The 17224-nt window shown below is 46.4% G+C and overlaps 1 protein-coding gene across 11 annotated transcripts in view; it reads right to left on the minus strand.

The window, feature by feature from the left end:
- Positions 1–17224, minus strand: part of BIN1 (bridging integrator 1) — a 239933-nt gene that overhangs the window by 19257 nt on the left and 203452 nt on the right. For 3 of the 11 annotated variants that reach the window (XM_033944491.1, XM_033944483.1, XM_033944481.1), the window contains 3 exons: positions 16721–16849; positions 6824–6934; positions 4915–4938 (listed from right to left, as the gene is read on the minus strand). The exons of 2 other annotated variants lie outside the window; for them this stretch is intronic. In XM_033944491.1, the coding sequence (XP_033800382.1) occupies positions 4915–4938; positions 6824–6934; positions 16721–16849 (264 nt within the window). The remainder of the gene's footprint in view (positions 1–4914; positions 4939–6823; positions 6935–16720; positions 16850–17224) is intronic. 6 more of the 11 variants (XM_033944488.1, XM_033944485.1, XM_033944482.1 and 3 more) reach the window with 5 other exon arrangements.

Consider the following 17224-nt stretch of genomic DNA (forward strand, 5'->3'; position numbering starts at 1 on the left):
GCCCTACTGGTCCATTTAATCAAAATCTTTCATCTAGAGCAAGAAATTTAATTCTCAATGATTTACGTTGAAATTAAGGTTGTTTAAATTACACTCCTGTTCTTTATTTTTCTTAATTTTTTTGTCAACTTCCATCCGGAGGGGGGGGGAATGATTAGGGGGGATTATGGTTTATTATATCAAATGTTTGAAGGAATTATAGAATTTTATATAATATTTGGATTAGAATTTTAACATTTATAAATTATTTATTATTTGTAATTATCTTTCTCTATAATTTATATGTACAGTGGAACCTTGGTTTACAAGCATAATTCGTTCCAGAAGTATGCTCGTAAACCAAATTGCTCGTATATCACAGTGAGTTTCCCCATAGGAATGAATGGAAACTCGCTTTGATTCGTTCCACCAACTCTCCCCCCCCCCCCACCCGAGGCTACCGGCGCTGCTCCAATCCCCCCCCTTGTGGCCACCGGCGCTGCTCCATACCCCCCCCCCCAGCGAGCCGGCATCCCCCCCCCCCGCTCCGAGATTCAGATTCTCAGACAGAGCAAGACCAGAAGGCCTTGAGCATGCGCAAATGCTCAAGGCCCAGTCCAGCCCAGCACAAGCAAGAGGAAGGATCGCCGATGCACCGCCCAGCCCAGCACAGAAGAGGGAGGATCTTCAGGCACCGGCACCGGCATGTCCTGTGCGTTGGTGCTGGTGCCCAATCAGGGTAAGGGATATCGTTTTGGTGCTCAGGGGAGCATGTAAGATCGCGGGGGGGACGACTCGAGCAGGGGGGGGGGGATGCCGGATCGCTGGGGTGGGGGGGATGCCGGATCGCGGTGGGTGGCACTCGTAAATCAAGTCAAACTCGCTTTCCAAGGCGCCGATTTTGCAAATGTTTTGCTCGTCTTGCAAAACACTTGCAAACTGGTGCACTCGTAAACCGAGGTTTGACTGTATATTTTTATTTTATTGCTTTAATAAAATGTTTGAATGTAAATTGTATGAGGGGGAAGGTAGGGGGTAGGGGGATAGGATTAAGGGGGGTGTAGAAAGGAATAGATTAGGTCATTTGGAAATATATTTTGGGGGGAATGATAGAAATATGTATGGAACTATTTTATTGTGAATCTAATTGTATTGAATATCTTTCTGTATTATGTTATTGTATACTTGTTTGATCCCTTCAATAAAATGTTATAAATTAATCAAAGCTGTATGTAGCACAGAAAAGTACTCTCCACAGGTCTTCGCCTCTCCCTGGGTGTTCTCACCGAAACACAACCACTCTTCATTCACCACACCGATTGCACGCAGAAAGTGGGCCTCAGGCAGACTGCACTTGATTATCCAACTTACCATTTTATCCCATGAACTTACGTCCATTCCTTTCAGTGGCAGTAAAACCCGGATGTCTCGATCCGTCCTCCTTACGTCCATTCCTTTCAGTGGCAGTAAAACCCGGATGTCTCGATCCGTCCTCCTTACGTCCATTCCTTACAGTGGCAGTAAAACCCGGATGTCTCGATCCATCCTCCTTGCATCCATTCCTTTCAGTGGCAGTAAAACCCGGATGTCTCGATCCGTCCTCCTTACGTCCATTCCTTACAGTGGCAGTAAAACCCGGATGTCTCGATCCATCCTCCTTGCATCCATTCCTTTCAGTGGCAGTAAAACCCGGATGTCTCAATCCGTCCTCCTTACGTCCATTCCTTTCAGTGGCAGTAAAACCCGGATGTCTCGATCCGTCCTCCTTACGTCCATTCCTTTCAGTGACAGTAAAACCCGGATGTCTCGATCCGTCCTCCTTACGTCCATTCCTTTGAGGGGCAGTAAAACCCGGATGTCTCGATCTCTCCTCCTTACGTCCATTCCTTTCAGTGGCAGTAAAACCCGGATGTCTCCATCTGTCCTCCTTACGTCGATTCCTTTCAGTGGCAGTAAAACCCGGATGTCTTGATCCGTCCTCCTTACGTCCATTCCTTTCAGGTGCAGTAAAACCCGGATGTCTCGATCCGTCCTCCTTACGTCCATTCCTTTCAGGTGCAGTAAAACCCGGATGTCTCGATCCGTCCTCCTTACGTCCATTCCTTTCAGGTGCAGTAAAACTCGGATGTCTCGATCCGTCCTCCTTACATCCATTCCTTTCAGGTGCAGTAAAACTCGGATGTCTCGATCCGTACTCCTTACTTCCATTGCTTTCAAGGGGGTCCCAAAACTTACCATGATCATTTCTTTATCAAATCGTTTGCATTGGTCTCATCTGCATGCACAACTCATCTTTTTTTCTTTGAAATCTGTGCAGGAAAATCTCTGATACCAAGTCTCATGAGACTGAAGACTAGAACTGGAGCTCCTCGCTGCACCCATGCAGCAGTGGAAGTAGAGCAGGGATCTCAAAGTCCCTCCTTGAGGGCCGCAATCCAGTCGGGTTTTCAGGATTTCCCCAATGAATATGCATGAGATCTATGTGCATGCACTGCTTTCAATGCATATTCATTGGGGAAATCCTGAAAACCCGACTGGATTGCGGCCCTCAAGGAGGGACTTTGAGACCCCTGAAGTAGAGTGATGGATGTGGCTACAACAGTGAAAGCCTTGGTGGGGGCAATTTTAATTTGCAGGAAGGCAGCAGAAACCCTGGGTCTGTCCTTGCTTTTATAAGCTGAGGAAATGATAAGGAGCCAAAGTGAATCTTATTTTCCTGTAATAACTTTCCTTTTTCCTACATGAGAAAATCTAAAGAATGGTTTCCTGCGTTATCCACAGGAACGAGGACAAATTCTGTTCCTGTGTCACTCTCTAAGGGCACAGAGTAATATCGGCTTCTCCAGCCCAGTTAAACCCTTTGGAATATTGGCCCCTTTTTAAATTAATCCTGTACTCTGAATATGGAAAGAACGCAGTTAAGTCTTTCTGGTCTGCAATCCTATTATATTTGGGTTCATTATGGGATAGCCTGTTGTGGGTTTTCCAAGGGGAGTAATTTTTGGTAAGGCAGCTGCTTATGGGGTAATTTGGTCAAGGGAAATGTCTTATTTCAGAAGGCATGTATGATTGGGCATAAATGTATTTTGCAATATTGGTTACAGAAAGAATCTCCAAGTTTTCGGCATTGGAGGAACCAGTTGCATCGTTTACTTTTAATTGAGGTCTGGGAGGTTCGTCGTTCTCCTAGACAAACTCGACTTTTTATGAAGACTTGGGATTCCTATATTCAAAAACTTTCACCCAGAGCAAGAAGTTTAATTCTTAATGAAATATATTGAAGCTGTGGTTGCCTTCATTGTATTCCAAAATTTGGCTGTTTTTGTCACCTTTCATCTTGGGTGGGAAGGAAATGGGATGGAGGGTAGGGGGGATGGGATGATGGGAAGGGGGAATGGGGAATGGGTAGAAGGGGGGAAGTGGAAGAGGAGGTAAGGGGAAGGGGGGAGGGAGGTGATTTGGGGGATTATGGTTTGTTAAATAGAATGTTTGGAGGAATGATAGTATTTATAATAATATTTTACATATTATATTGATTGGAATTTTAAATTAATGAAAGGTTTTTTTTCTAAGGAATATCTTTATGGTAAAATAATTTTTATTGGAACAAACAAGAAAACAAATACCAAGACTCAACCATATAAGCAGTCTCCCAAAAAACATTTTGTATAAACCTAACGCTATCCCTGTCCCGCCCCCAACCACCTCCCCTCCCCCCCCAGGAATATCTTTATGTATAACAATTTTTATTGAAAGAATCAAATAATCAATAGAATAGGATAATACAAAAATACATTCAATACAATAAGAATCACAATAATATTTCATACAAATGTAATTCATTCTTTCAAATTTAATTTCCATATGAATTTATTCAATCTTATCTACACCCCCCTTAATTCCATCCCCCTACCCACTATCTTCCCCTAAATGAAATCCCTCACCCTGGATGAAAGTTGACAAAAATAAAGAATTAAAATAAATAACTGGAATGTAATTAGTAAACCTAATTTTCATAATAAATCACTGATAACCATACTCTAATATGAATGTACTTTATTTCTTCAATAAAAAATGTTTGAACATAAAATACTGAAGGGCAAATCACAAGTAACCTAGGCTACATGTATATAAAATTGAGGGAAAAAAATGAAATTCATTTTTTTCTTTAGAAATTCATAGACTAATGTAAAAGGCATACACAGGAACCACACTGAGCAAGATCTTAAGCAGCCACGTATTTTTCCTGAACCTTGGCTCATCATTAGGGTTACATGAGAGCCCCAAAGCACAAGCAACAAAGTTTGGCCATCCAGGTTTCTTCTACTGCAGTCGTTCCTGCTTTTCAAAGGCAAACTGGAACTACAAGTCCCAAGATGCAATGGAACAGGCAACCAGGACTGGTTCAGCTTGTTCCTTATGCCATGGAGTCACCTGGTAATACACTCTTCCCCCCCCACCCCCCCAATGCAGACAGACATTTTAAACAGATATACATGCACATTGTGGACACATAAGCAGCACAAACCAATGTAATAGTTTATGAAAATTAGCAGGAAAAATTGCTAATGTAGAATTTTGATTTATCAACAAGATAAGAATATGCAAACAAAAAGACATTCAAACTCTAAAAGAGGGGCCAGGAAGACAAGCAGACAAAATTACAGCACAATGAGAGGGACTAAGATCCCCAGGAATAAAGAGCCTTCCAGAGGCGCATTGCATACATTCCGAGAAGGCTGCCAGGCTTGAAGGACAGAAGAGCCCATTCGCTCTTTGGAAGAGGCCAATGCAATGCAAAATGGGCAGAGGCTACAGACAAACCGAAGAGCAAGGTGGACTCGAGAAGTTTTGCGGATGGAAAAATGTGGAGAAGCCAGCAAGGCCGCTCCTACACATGCCAGGGGATAGACTAGAAACAGTTAAAAATCTTACCTCCCACAAATCCCAGGGCAAGGACTATGGTAAGCAGAAACAGACAGAGGTTAACTTGGTCAGTCTTGAGACAAACAATGCAAATTGACACCAACTCTTGATCGTTTCCAAAGCAAATTCTCATCTTTTTTAAGTCATTGTAGAGAGTGAATTTAAATTACACACAAAAAGGATTAGAAAGTTTTGCATTGTAAAAATCCTAGATGCATGGCCACACCCCGTTCCACCTCAGCCATGCCCCCAGAAAACCTCATCTCTTCATTCCTGACCTCCAGGCCGCGTCCGAGGGCCTCCAAGCATTTGCGGATGCGTGCGACATCACCTGCACATGCTCAGGGGCCCTCCAGACGCAGCCAGAGCTTTCCAAAAGCCAGAAAACTGCTAGATTTTGGAAAGTCTATCCGGGAACCTGGACAGTCTTCTAAAAAGAGGACATGTCTGGGTTTTTCCGGGCGTCTGCTAACCCTAGGCATACAAGGTACTTTGCAATAGATGAAGCCTAGGTAGAAGCCAGTCTTCCCAACTTCAGGCTATTGCAAAAGATGATTTAATTCTGCTAAACACAGACGAGGCCTTTGGAATTTGGGGTGTGAAGCTCTTACTTTTACTTCCTTGCAGAAGATCCTGCATGTCCCACGTGCTAAAATGAAAAATTGGTGCAAAAAGCAGGAGTCTGCAGGAAGCACAACTCATCTTTCTACAAGGCTGTGGCAGGGCCTGGCAGCGCCAGCTGGAATGCCATCTGCAACGCACTGGCTCTAGATAACACAAATGGGTCAACTCTGCCGATGGCTAAAGGCGCATTACACCAGGACATAACAGGAAGTCTGTCTGGAAGTACAGAACATATTGCAAACTTAGTGTAATCGTTTTCAAAGCCTTTTTTTTTTTTTAGTTGGGGGGGGGGGGGATTTGCAGATTTTGTGCAGTAATAATCCCTGAGAGAACCTAAAAAGAAAAGCTTTTAAAAAAACAAATGCATCAGTTTGTCAATTAGCGTCGTCTTGCAAAATAAAAAACAGTATATTGTGCATTAGCCACCTCCTTTTACAAAACCGTAGAGCAGTTTTTAGAATTCCAGTGAGCGTCGGAGCTGGTGTCAGGTCAAAAGCGCGCCGGGACAAAGGCGCGCCCAAACAATTGAGCGCAGCGCGCGCCACCGCACCGCTCTAAATTACTGTTTTTAGTGCTCCGACGGGGGGGGCGTGGGGGGGGAACCCCCCCACTTTACTTAACAGACATCGCGCCGCGTTGTGGGGGCGTTGGGGGGGGTTGTAACCCCCCACATTTTACTGAAAACTTCACTTTTTCCCTGTTTTTAGGGAAAAAGTTCCGTTTACAGTAAAATGTGGAGGGTTACAACCCCCCAAACCCCCATAACGCCGGCGCGATGTCTATTAAGTAAACTGGGGGGGGTTCCCCAACAAAAACCCCCGTCGGAGCCCCTAAAAACTGTAATTTAGAGCGGCGCGGCGGCACGCGCTACGCTCAATTGTCGGCACGCGCTTTTGTCTTTCGCGCCATTGTCTATGAACCGTCGGAGCTGTTACCACTGCAGCTGGTGCTAAAAACCGCGCTACAATTTTGTAAAAGAAAAGGGGGGGGGTAGGCTATGTGCGTGGGCAATTTACCAGTTTATTTTTAGACAGACTCACAATTTGCCCGTTATATGCATAAAAATATGCACAAATCTATTGACGCCAAGCGTTTCCAGTTATGGACCAGGAACAATATGGATTTAGTTCATATCTGCAATAGGATTTTTTTAAATTTTTTTTTTTAATTACCACCGCTGTTGGAAACACTGCTTGCGCTGCACAGGTCCCTACACACATCCAGCGCAGTATAGCTGTGTCATCTGCTAATTTTCCTTCCCTTCAAATGTAAGGGAGCAAAGAGACCGACAAACCTGGGAGACAGATGTGACTATTTTCCCCGCAGTGCTGGCATCTGATTTGAATGGATCAAACTCTAGATCCAGCAGGCTGGATGCTTCCTGGAGAGGACCCGGGGCCTCAAACTTGGCAGCAATGAGGAAGAAAAGCAATTGGGAAAATTAGCTACCCAGGAGAGGTACGGCAGAAAGGACAGGCAACACAAACATTACAGAGAAGACAGCTAGGTTTCTCGGTTGAGTCAAGGTATGATGAACAGCTGTGTTCTCAATAGCACAATGTAGGTGTATTAGATAGGCTGATTGTGAGTCTGCCAGGACAGACAGGGAAAATGCTTCAGTACCTGAATAAATCCATGTAAACCATTCTGAGCTCCCTTGGGAGAACAGTGTAGAAAACTGAATAAATAGTGTGAAATATTTCAGCCTCTAATAACCAGTATAGCCAAGTATAGTATAATGAAGCCATTGTGACATCATAATGCCTCATTCCACCAATGCCTAAGAGCCAACCTCATCAGTGATGTCACAATGGCTCGATTGTCTTATACTTGGCTCACTTTCACTACATTTTGATTTCTAGAGTAGTGCAGTGGTTAAAACTACAGCTTCAGCACCCTGAGGTTGTGGGTTCAAACCCCCACTGCTCCTTAATCCCCCCATTGCCCCAGTCACTTAATCCCCCCCATTGCCCCAGGTACATTAGATAGATTGTGAGCCTACCAGGACAGACAGGGAAAAATGTAAACCATTCTGAGCTCTCCTGGGAGAATGGTATAGAAAAAGGAATCCGCTATAATAATACCCTTAGCGAGCATGCGCACTTCAATCCCCCTGTTCCCGTGCCTCCGTGGTGCCATGGTCCCCGCATGCGCAGTAGGAGCCTGCGCATGCTTCCTCAGCAATATTCCTGCCCCGAGAGAATTTGTCTTCGCCACCATATCGACCTGACGCCTCGCTGGGGGGCCCGACCTCGGTAATCGAGGGCCCCTGCTGCCGAGACGGACGCGGAATAGGCGGGCAAGAGCCATCTTGCAGACGTTGGAGGCCCGGCCCTTGAGATGGTGGATGGGAGCTGCGCTGTGGGTGGGGAGAAGTGGCCCCGAGACGTGCAGTATATGTCCCGGAAACCACCGTCTTGGAATGTACCCGTCCATGAAGGAGCACCTGCCCAAGCAGGCCCAACACTACTGCTTCTACCGGTCCTCGCCGCCCAGCCCTCAGCAGCATGGAGCCCAGAGTGACAGCAGCACCGCCAGAGCCTAGCCCAAGCCGCAGAAATATGAGCAGCCGCACTGCCTCCAGCATCAGGAAACGCACCCGAATAATGGGGGAAATTAAGGAGAGAGGGAGGACCATGACAAAACCAGAGAGGGGTGGGAATTTGAATTAACATCGGGGAGGAGGCAAAGGGTAAAAATCCAGGAAATCAGAAAGTCCGGGGTAGGAGGGAAAGAAGGAAGGAGAGGGTCAGATTAGTTCCTCGGCCAGCAGAAGGGAAGTAGATAATAAGTGGAGTTGTATCAGGATTGGAAAGGAGGAAGGCCTGTTTTGAGAATTGTGGAGGTGAAGGGAAAGGTGTAGAGACCAATCTTATTCTTTCTCTAGGAAGGGGTGCTGCTGGACAGGGGGGAGGTAAAAGAAAGGGAGAAGGGCTAATGCTGGACAGGGGGGAGCAAGGAAGGAAGAAGGGAAAACAGACAGAGGGAAAGAGACAGAAAGAAAAAAAGACAGACAGACAGGGGGCAGAGAGTGAGAGAGACATAAAAAAGACAGATAGACAGGGGGCCAGAGAGTGAGGCAGAAAGAAAGAAAGGGGGCAGAAATAGAGAAAGAAAGACAAGCATACAGAAAGAAAGAAATGCCTAAATCCACATACATATTCTAGCACCCGTTAATGTAATGGGCTAAAAAACTAGTGAATAAATAAATACCAGAAAGAACACAGAAGAAAAATGGCCCCAACTACACGTTACACCTGATGAATGTCAAAACAAGGCTCTTTGGAAAAATCCAAATGCCAATATGAGCTTTAGAAATGAGTCTATTACACTTTATGATGTCTATATATTTATAAAATTTAATAAAGATTAAAAATAAGAAATGAATCTGAGGGACAGATCCATCTCCAACATCAGCTGGCATTAGGGCGAGGTCCATTCTTGCCGTGGTATACCCACAATTAACTCCTGCGGAGACCTTACCCCAGAGAGAAAAATAACCTTCACAAATATTAAACGGAATAGCTGTAGAACCTAAAGACTTGGACCATTCCCCTCCATTTTTGGGGGGCTTAAATGAGGCAAATGCAGCCCTAAAATACCACAAGCCAATGCTCATCTACCATATACTTCTCAGCATTTCGTATCTGCAGTTATACTGGCAGCCACTGAAATTTTGCTTAACTCCCTCACATTTTCCAAATCTATGCTCAAGACAAAATTACATTTTGAGGTACAGTTAGTAGGTCTTTGCCCTAGGGGGCTTACAATTTACATAACTCAACCCCCCCCTCTTTTTTTACAAAGTCGCATTAGGATTTTTTTTATTGCCGGCCGTGGCACTATTAGCTCTGACGCTCATAGGAATTCTAATAGGAGCAGATCTCATCTGGCTCGGAGCTCTCAGAGATTAAAAACGTTCCTTTCCTTAAGGGCAAAATCAAATCTATCAGAAAATTTAGCCATTTTTTCTCCTACAAACTAACCGAACTTTGGAATAACTTGCCACTCTCGCTAAGAAGCTTAGGCTCCTTCTTATCTTTCAGGAAGGCTCTGAAGACGTCTTGTTCGCCAAACATTTTGGAAATTAATTATTCTACTTTTTCCAAATTAGATTTCTTTGGTTCTGTTCTTTTGGATTACTCTATCCTTAATGTTAACCGAGTCGAGTTCCAAATTGGTTGATTCATTTCAGTGTAATACTGTCACGGCCGGCAATAAAAATGCCTAATATGGCTTCATAAAGGGGAGGTGAGGGGGGGCTTAAATTGATACTTGAAACAAAGGAGGATGGACTAACTTAGCCAAGCACACAACGGGGGAGTCGTGAGGGCAAGATAACAATAGATTGGTGTCAGGTCAAAAGCACGCCGGGACAAAGGCGCACGCAGACAATTGAGCGCAGCGCGGAGGCGCGCGCCGCAGAAAATTACTGTTTTTAGGGCTCCGACGGGGGGCCATGGGGGGGAACCCTCCCACTTTACTTAATAGAGATCGCGCCGCATTGTGGAGGCGCTGTGGGGGGTTTGGGGGGTTGTAGCCCCCCACATTTTACTGAAAACTTCACTTTTTCCCTGTTTTTAGGGAAAAAGTTAAGTTTACAGTAAAATGTGGGGGGTTACAACCCCCCAAACCCCCCACAACGCCGGCGCGATCTCTATTAAGTAAATTGGGGGGGCTCCCCAACAAAACCCCCCCGTCGGAGCCCCTAAAAACAGTAATTTTCTTCGGCGCGCGCCTCCGTCTTGCGCTCAGTTGTCGGCGCGCGCCTTTGTCTTTCACGGTGTTGTCCATGAACCCAATAAATCAGCCAAGGGTGTATTTTTTTCAAAAAAAAATCACTTTATTGATGAATATGCCGCATGGGCTCGATACTGGCAGTGTTTCGGAGTCTGTGCCTTTTTCAAAAGTCCGACTTGAATGTGGCACAGTGCATACATGTGTAAAAAAAAAAATCTCGTGTATCAACCGACATCTCTCCAGCGCGTCTACTCGCGTGCATGCATGCACTCTGCCATATTCAAGTCAGACTCTTGACAAAGGCACAGACGCCGAAACACTGCCATTGTCGAGTCTTCTTGAGCCCATGCAGCGTATTCATCAATAAAGTGATTTTTTGAAAAATACACCCTTGGCTGATCTATTGACATCCTGCCCTCATGACACCTCGTTGTGTGCTTCCGTCTCGTTGTTGAGGCCTGGCCTTGGCTTCCGATTCAGTAACTTACCCAAGGTCACCAGCAGCATCAGTGGGGGAAAAAACCTAGAACTTGAATCCTGGCGTCCCTGGTTCTCGGTCAACTACTCTAATCACTAGACTGCGCCTCCACGCCATCAAGAACCTTGCAGCACTAGACACACCATGAATCACTGTATCCGAGGTAAGTTTTTAATACAACGTAACTTTTCCAAAAACTCACAGCACTAGACGTTACCCTCCGCTATATCCAATAAAATTTTTGTAAGCTCCTATGACCTCTTATCAAGTGAGAGAGTGCACGCCACAATGGGGGTTCATTTTTAAAAGAGAAAAACACCCAAAAATGGCACCCGTCTTCAAAGGTGTCACAAAAAAGGCCGTTTATGCAGCTTGAAACACTCCTACCAGTCTCCAGCTTTTCATACACTGAATTCTGTACATCGGCAGGGACAGAAACTTAGTTAATGCAGCGTGAGTCACTTTATGAGCAAGTGTGGAGTGACTGCTCAGTCCAGAGTTGTCCGATGTCAGTCCTCGAGGGCCGCAATCCAGTCGGGTTTTCAGGATTACCCTGTTGATTTGCATGCACTGCTTCCACTATATGCAAATAGATTGCATGAATATTCATTTGGGAAATCCTGAAAACCCAACCTGGCGAGGGCCGAGGTTGGACACCCCTGGCTTAGTCGGAGCTCTGGATTAAGGCGTATCAAGTTATTACTCGGGTCTAATTGGACCAAGTGTTGGGTTCACCCAGTTGTGAAGGAACAAAGGCGGCGAGCCGTGTTCTCTCTTCTGCAGCCCAAGTCCAGCTGAGAGCTGAAACCCGCCTTTATGTCCCAGAGTCAACACGGGCAGAAAACAAGGCCTACTGTGTAAGTCACCCGGGCCAGAGAGCTTACCAGGTCAGCAAAAGGACTGAGTTGGGGAGCGGAAAAGTAACTGCACTACACAGAGGTCAGGAGAGGGGTTACCTTAACGCCAATTGCGCTAAGAAAACCGTACAGCCAGTGATGTGCTCGACGCTATTCTGGAAGAATGCACGATGCCAACTTTCATTCGAGAAAGGGCAAAACTGCAGCCATCACCTTCAGCTGCTTTTACCTGTACAGTACTCCCCCGAAATTCGCGGGGGTTCCGTTCCAGGAGAGGGCAGCTGGAGCGCCGGTGAGTGAAGGAAATCACTCGCTGTATGCTCCGACCGCCTCTTCGTGTACTAAATAAAGTCGAGCCTCCTGATTGGTAAGGTCCGACTTTAGTACAGGAAGAGGCGGTCGGAGCATATAGCGAGTGATTTCCTTCACTCGCTGGTGCTCTGGCTGCCCTTTCCTGCCTCTCCGGCTGCCTTCTCCTGTCCGGTCATTCCCCAGAGTGGGCTTTATAGAGAGGCAGGGAAAGAGTTTTTTTACCTGCGGGCTGCGCTCTGCATGAATAATCCCTAAATGCACCTCTCAGGGCTGTCCAAGGTTTCAGTCCTCCTGCAGTCGGTGATTACCAGCCACAGACAGCGGGTGGAGGTCTGACTCCCCTCCAGATCCAGGGGATCTGCAAAAAAATACCTCAATCCAAGGAGATCCAGCCAGGCGGAGAGAGACGAGGTGGTCGGAGCATACAGCGAGTGATTTCCTTCACTCGCCGGCATTCCGGCTGCCCTCTCCTGCCTCCCCTGCCCGGTCATTCGCGGTCAGAAAATATTGCAAATGACCGGGGGAGCACTCTATACACAACACAAAGTTCTTTCATCCCCATACTTGAAAGGAATCCTTCTGCAAACTCTGTTGAAACAAACATACACCCAGTCTTGGCAGGACTCGGCTATTAGAGGGAAAAGAGGCTGCTAAAATGGGACATGAAATATTCTTGCAGTGCTTGAAGTTTTATTGGGGGGGTTTTCAGGACACACCCCATAACCCATGGTGGTGTATTTCCCCATAGCTCGGTGAGAGAGGAACTGGGCAGGAGCAAAGCGAAGGGAGTGAGGAAAAATAGGGCAAGAGACACATTGTCGTAAAGGAGAAAGAGAGGGAAGAAGCGGACACAGGGAGATATATGAAAAGAAGGGAGCATAGGGACACAAATGCAGGATGGCTAGACATGAGGGAGAATAGGAACACAGATGTTGGACTTAGGGTAGACGTAGGGACACAGAAGAGTGACATAGAGGGAGAGGATAGGGACAAAGAATGGTGGTGATGAAGGCAGGGAGAAGGGCACAGGGGAAACACTAGAAAGGCAAGTCTAGGAGACGCAGATAAGGGAGTTGCTGACCATGGGGGGCCTTCTCGCTGGGGCCTTCTGGGTGCCACATGACTGATGACATCAACAGTGATGCCGCAGAGGGAATTCCCCAGCGAGAAGGCCGTGAAGCAGTGTTGCTGGCTTGACGCTGCTCTGCTGGGAGGTATTTATGGTCGCAGTCGGCGGGGTTCGGTTGGGAGGGAAGGATGGAGGGTCAGCAGGGAAGCAGGACGGGGGAAGCGTGGCCGCCTACGACTAGATGTCAATTTTCGTGGAAACACGGTATTCCTGGCTTGCGTGGCAGAGAACAGACAGTTCACAGGGATGGGGCAGGGACAACGTTTGTCCCTTTGTCATTCTCTACTACAAAGGCTCTGTGCAGAGCAGTAATGGTTAGTGAGGGTTAACATGAAACACAGGAGCACCAGAGGCTTTCATTTAATTTCTCAGGGCCCCCCCCTCCCCCTTCTCCTCTATTAATATAAACCCCTTTCAAACTAGGCCAGCCAACAAACATCCTTGGGCCACAGGTTACAAACTTTTGGAACTCAACTAAACGTTGGTCCTCAGTCTGACCACTACACGTCATCGTTATGGCTAAGACTTCCTCCCAATCTTTAGAGTCTACACTCAATTCTATTCACCATTCGAGGCTATGTAAGGTGCAGTACTAAGACACAGCATATGTACTCCGAGCATGTCCGGTTTACTGACACTTGTTGAATATCTAACATCTAGCTATATTATATTTATATACCACTTATATGCTAAATGGTTTTATATTCAGGTACTTTTATCATATTTCCCTCTCTGTCCCGGTGGGCTCAAACTCTATCTAGTGTACCTAGGACAATTTGGCCAGGGTCACAAGGAGCAGCAAGGGATTTGAACCCACAACCTCAGGGTGCTGAGGTCGTAGCTCTGTCCACTACGCCACACACTCTGAAATACTGAAGCAGCAAGCTGGGCCCTAAATCATAATTTCCATCTTCTACTGGTGATCTCCAGATCTAGCCCCGACCCTTTAGTAATCCCAATCCACCCTAGGCCCTTTTCCTCCGGGAAAACAAAGCACCTGAACTTCACAGTACTGCTCCGGACACTGTCCCATCCCAAACAGGTCAAATGCCAGTAACCCAGGAGATGCCTTCCTGACTGAAGCCACATGGCGCGGCCAATTTTAATTCACTGCCCTCCACTCTCCTGTAGTTCTGGACCCAAACACATGCATTCAGCTCTGCCCTAAATCCCTGAATCCTAAAGCTACATTCAAGCTTGCAGACTTTCACAATGCCCATTTCTAGATGTATCCGATGAGGGTCTAGTACCCACTATGAAACCCGTTCTGCGTGATTTTGGGGAGGACGGACTATAAAATGTATGAATTCATAAATAACGGAAGCAGAGATTGACACTGTGACAAATTTGTCCCCGTCCCCTCCCATTCCTGTAAGCACAAGCCTCAAATACTTAAGATTTTAAAGTGTTTGAGGCTTCTGTAGATGAGGACGGAGTTTGCAGGAATGGGGCAGGGACAGGAAACGAACTCGCCGGGGCGGGAAAATGAGTTCCTGCGGAGACGGGGAAAAATTTGTCCCTGTGTCATTCTCTATACTGAAGGCACCTATAGGGTTGGTAATAGTGAAGGAATAACCTAGTGGGAACCATGGAAACCAGAGTTCAGATCTCACCAACGTCCCTTATGACCTTGGGCAAGTCAATTCACTTTACACTACCTCAAGTATGAACTTGGATTACAAGCCTTCCGGCCAGAGAGAAACTACATGACCTGAATTTAAATTGGCCTTAAGCTACCATTGAGCTAAATCTAAATAGCTTCTCTACAACCCGCCACGGGCGACATGACTGAAATGTTGACAAGACGGTGTCCTTTCTCGATGGATTCACCTCACTCAACATCGCTTATGGAGATCACATCTGCTGCCAAGACTTGTACTCCCTGACCCCTTGGATTTGTTGCTGCCACTTCCTCCCAGGCTAAGTAATCGGGAAATCTTTCATGACTAGCGCATGGTGAAACAGCTGCCAGAGGTCACTGCACAGACGCAGACAAAAGCATGAAGGGTAAGCAGGATGGGTGCTAGAGGTGTCACTTTTTGCCAGCAGCAAATACTGCTCTGTTGACTTTTTCTGGTGCAAGAGATCCAGAGATCCTCTACCGTCGCTGGGCAGGCCGATGAGATTTATTTATTCTGCTCAAGCTGCTCATCACTAAACAGTTCCTGAGATGTAAAGTCTGGACGTGATCGTTTTTAATCACAACACAACGGTGCAGAGGCCTTTTCTGGGTCCAGCCAATTCCACCTACTATTTGGGCTTACAGCTCAAATCAGACCCAGTCTCTACTGGGCTTCAGCAGCAAGGGGCTTTCATTTACAATTCCACCCCCCCCCCTATTATACACCTTTCAAATTAATCTAGTCACAAAGTACATCCTTGGGCCACAGGTCACAAACAGCAGCTCCCTCCGAAGTTCAGTGACCTAATTTGGAAACAGGAGACTGGGCTAGATGGACCACTGGTCTGACCCAACACGGCTGTTATGTTCTTATGGACCCTAAATATGGCCACTAGGTGTCACTATTGTGTAATGGATGAGACTCCCTCCCAACACACACACCATCTCCAGAGCATCTCCAGTACCAAGCCAGTCTGAGGGGTAGAAATCCAGCCCACATAGAAACATGAGGGCAGATAAAGGTCAAATGGCCCATCCAGTCTGACCCTGTGCAGCATTCACTGTCTCCTCCTCTCCCTAAAGCAATACATAATGACCCGTCCCCTTTGCCTAGGTAAGGGGGTAGGCAATTCCGGTCCTCGAGAGCCAGAGCCAGGTCAGGTTTCCAGGATATCCGCAATAAATATGCATGAGATAGATTTGCATCTCAAGGAGGCAGTGCATGCAAATCCCATCTCATACATATTCATGGTGGATATCCTGAAAACCTGGGCCTGGCTCCGGCTCTCGAGGACCGGAATTGCCTACCCCTGGCCTAGGTGAACTTAGAAAATGACAAGGGGGACAAATTCTCCCCCTCCCCAGAGGATCTCTCTATCCTCGCCCCATGCCCGCGAACTCTGTCCCTATCCCGTTCCTGCAAGCTCGCTTCTCATCTGCACAAGACTCGAACACTTTAAAATCACAAGTGTTTGAGGCTTGTGCAGTTAAGGTGGAGTTTGCAGGAATGGGATAGGGACAGGTGGGGGAAGCAGGATTTGAACTCTTGTGGTGCCTGGTTTATGGACCTTCAGCTACACTCGCTCAGCTACCGCTCAGAGCAGCCCAGTGTAGCAAAGATCTAAGATTCAGAGCAAAGCATATTATCACCATGCCCAGAAAGAACAAAATTGTAATAGCACGTAAGGGTATGAATGCTGCATGGGTTCTGCTGTAGCAAACTGCATCGCCTGCACTTCTCATGGGAAGCCTGAAACTGGCTGCCAGACAGATTCAACTATCAAGGCACAGTACCAGTAACTGGATCCATTCTTTTTTTTTCATTATGGTACTGGTTTACTTCCTCACCCTTTCCATGGACATGTATTTCTCCATTCCATAAGGAAATTAAAAAAAAATCAGGGAAACAGATCCATGTATGCAGTGTGGGTGGATGAGTCAATCCTAACAGAAGAGTTGGTTTGTAGCTTTCTCATCCAAGTAATTCAGTGCGACACCTCTGCACAGAGCAGTAATGGTTAGACAGGGTAATATGCAACATAGAAGCAGCTAACCTGTGACGGGGTGGTCACACTGATCTCAGGCACAAAATTGTCATCAAACAGACTGACGATGCTCTCTTGCTGGAAGTCCTTGGACGGAGTGAGTTTTGGAGGCGGTGGGACTGGAGGGCCTCTCCTCAGCTACATGCAAGCAAAAACCACAGCAAAAGACAATCCCCAACATCCCCCCGGAGTGGGGGGGAAAACAATAAAACAAAACAAAAACACAGAACAGGTTAGCACTACAGAGACAAAACAGAAAACAAATCACAAATTATCACACAAGGTTTCATTAATCACAGTGAAGCAACGACCAGCTCCTCTCTAGAAAAGCAAAAATTATTATAAGTCCTGCACACGTGCAGGACCCAGCGAGCTCGCCTCGCCCCACCTTTGAATAGAAAGAAAAAGTTGAGTTTTTATATCAGAGCAGCGGCTAAATCTGAAGTGACATATTTAGTGTCATTGAAACTGTTTTTATTTCTGGGCGACAATTCTGGATTACACCTGTCTCTA

The sequence above is a fragment of the Geotrypetes seraphini genome, chromosome 5 (assembly GCF_902459505.1).
Source record: "Geotrypetes seraphini chromosome 5, aGeoSer1.1, whole genome shotgun sequence".
Lineage (NCBI taxonomy): Eukaryota > Metazoa > Chordata > Amphibia > Gymnophiona > Dermophiidae > Geotrypetes > Geotrypetes seraphini.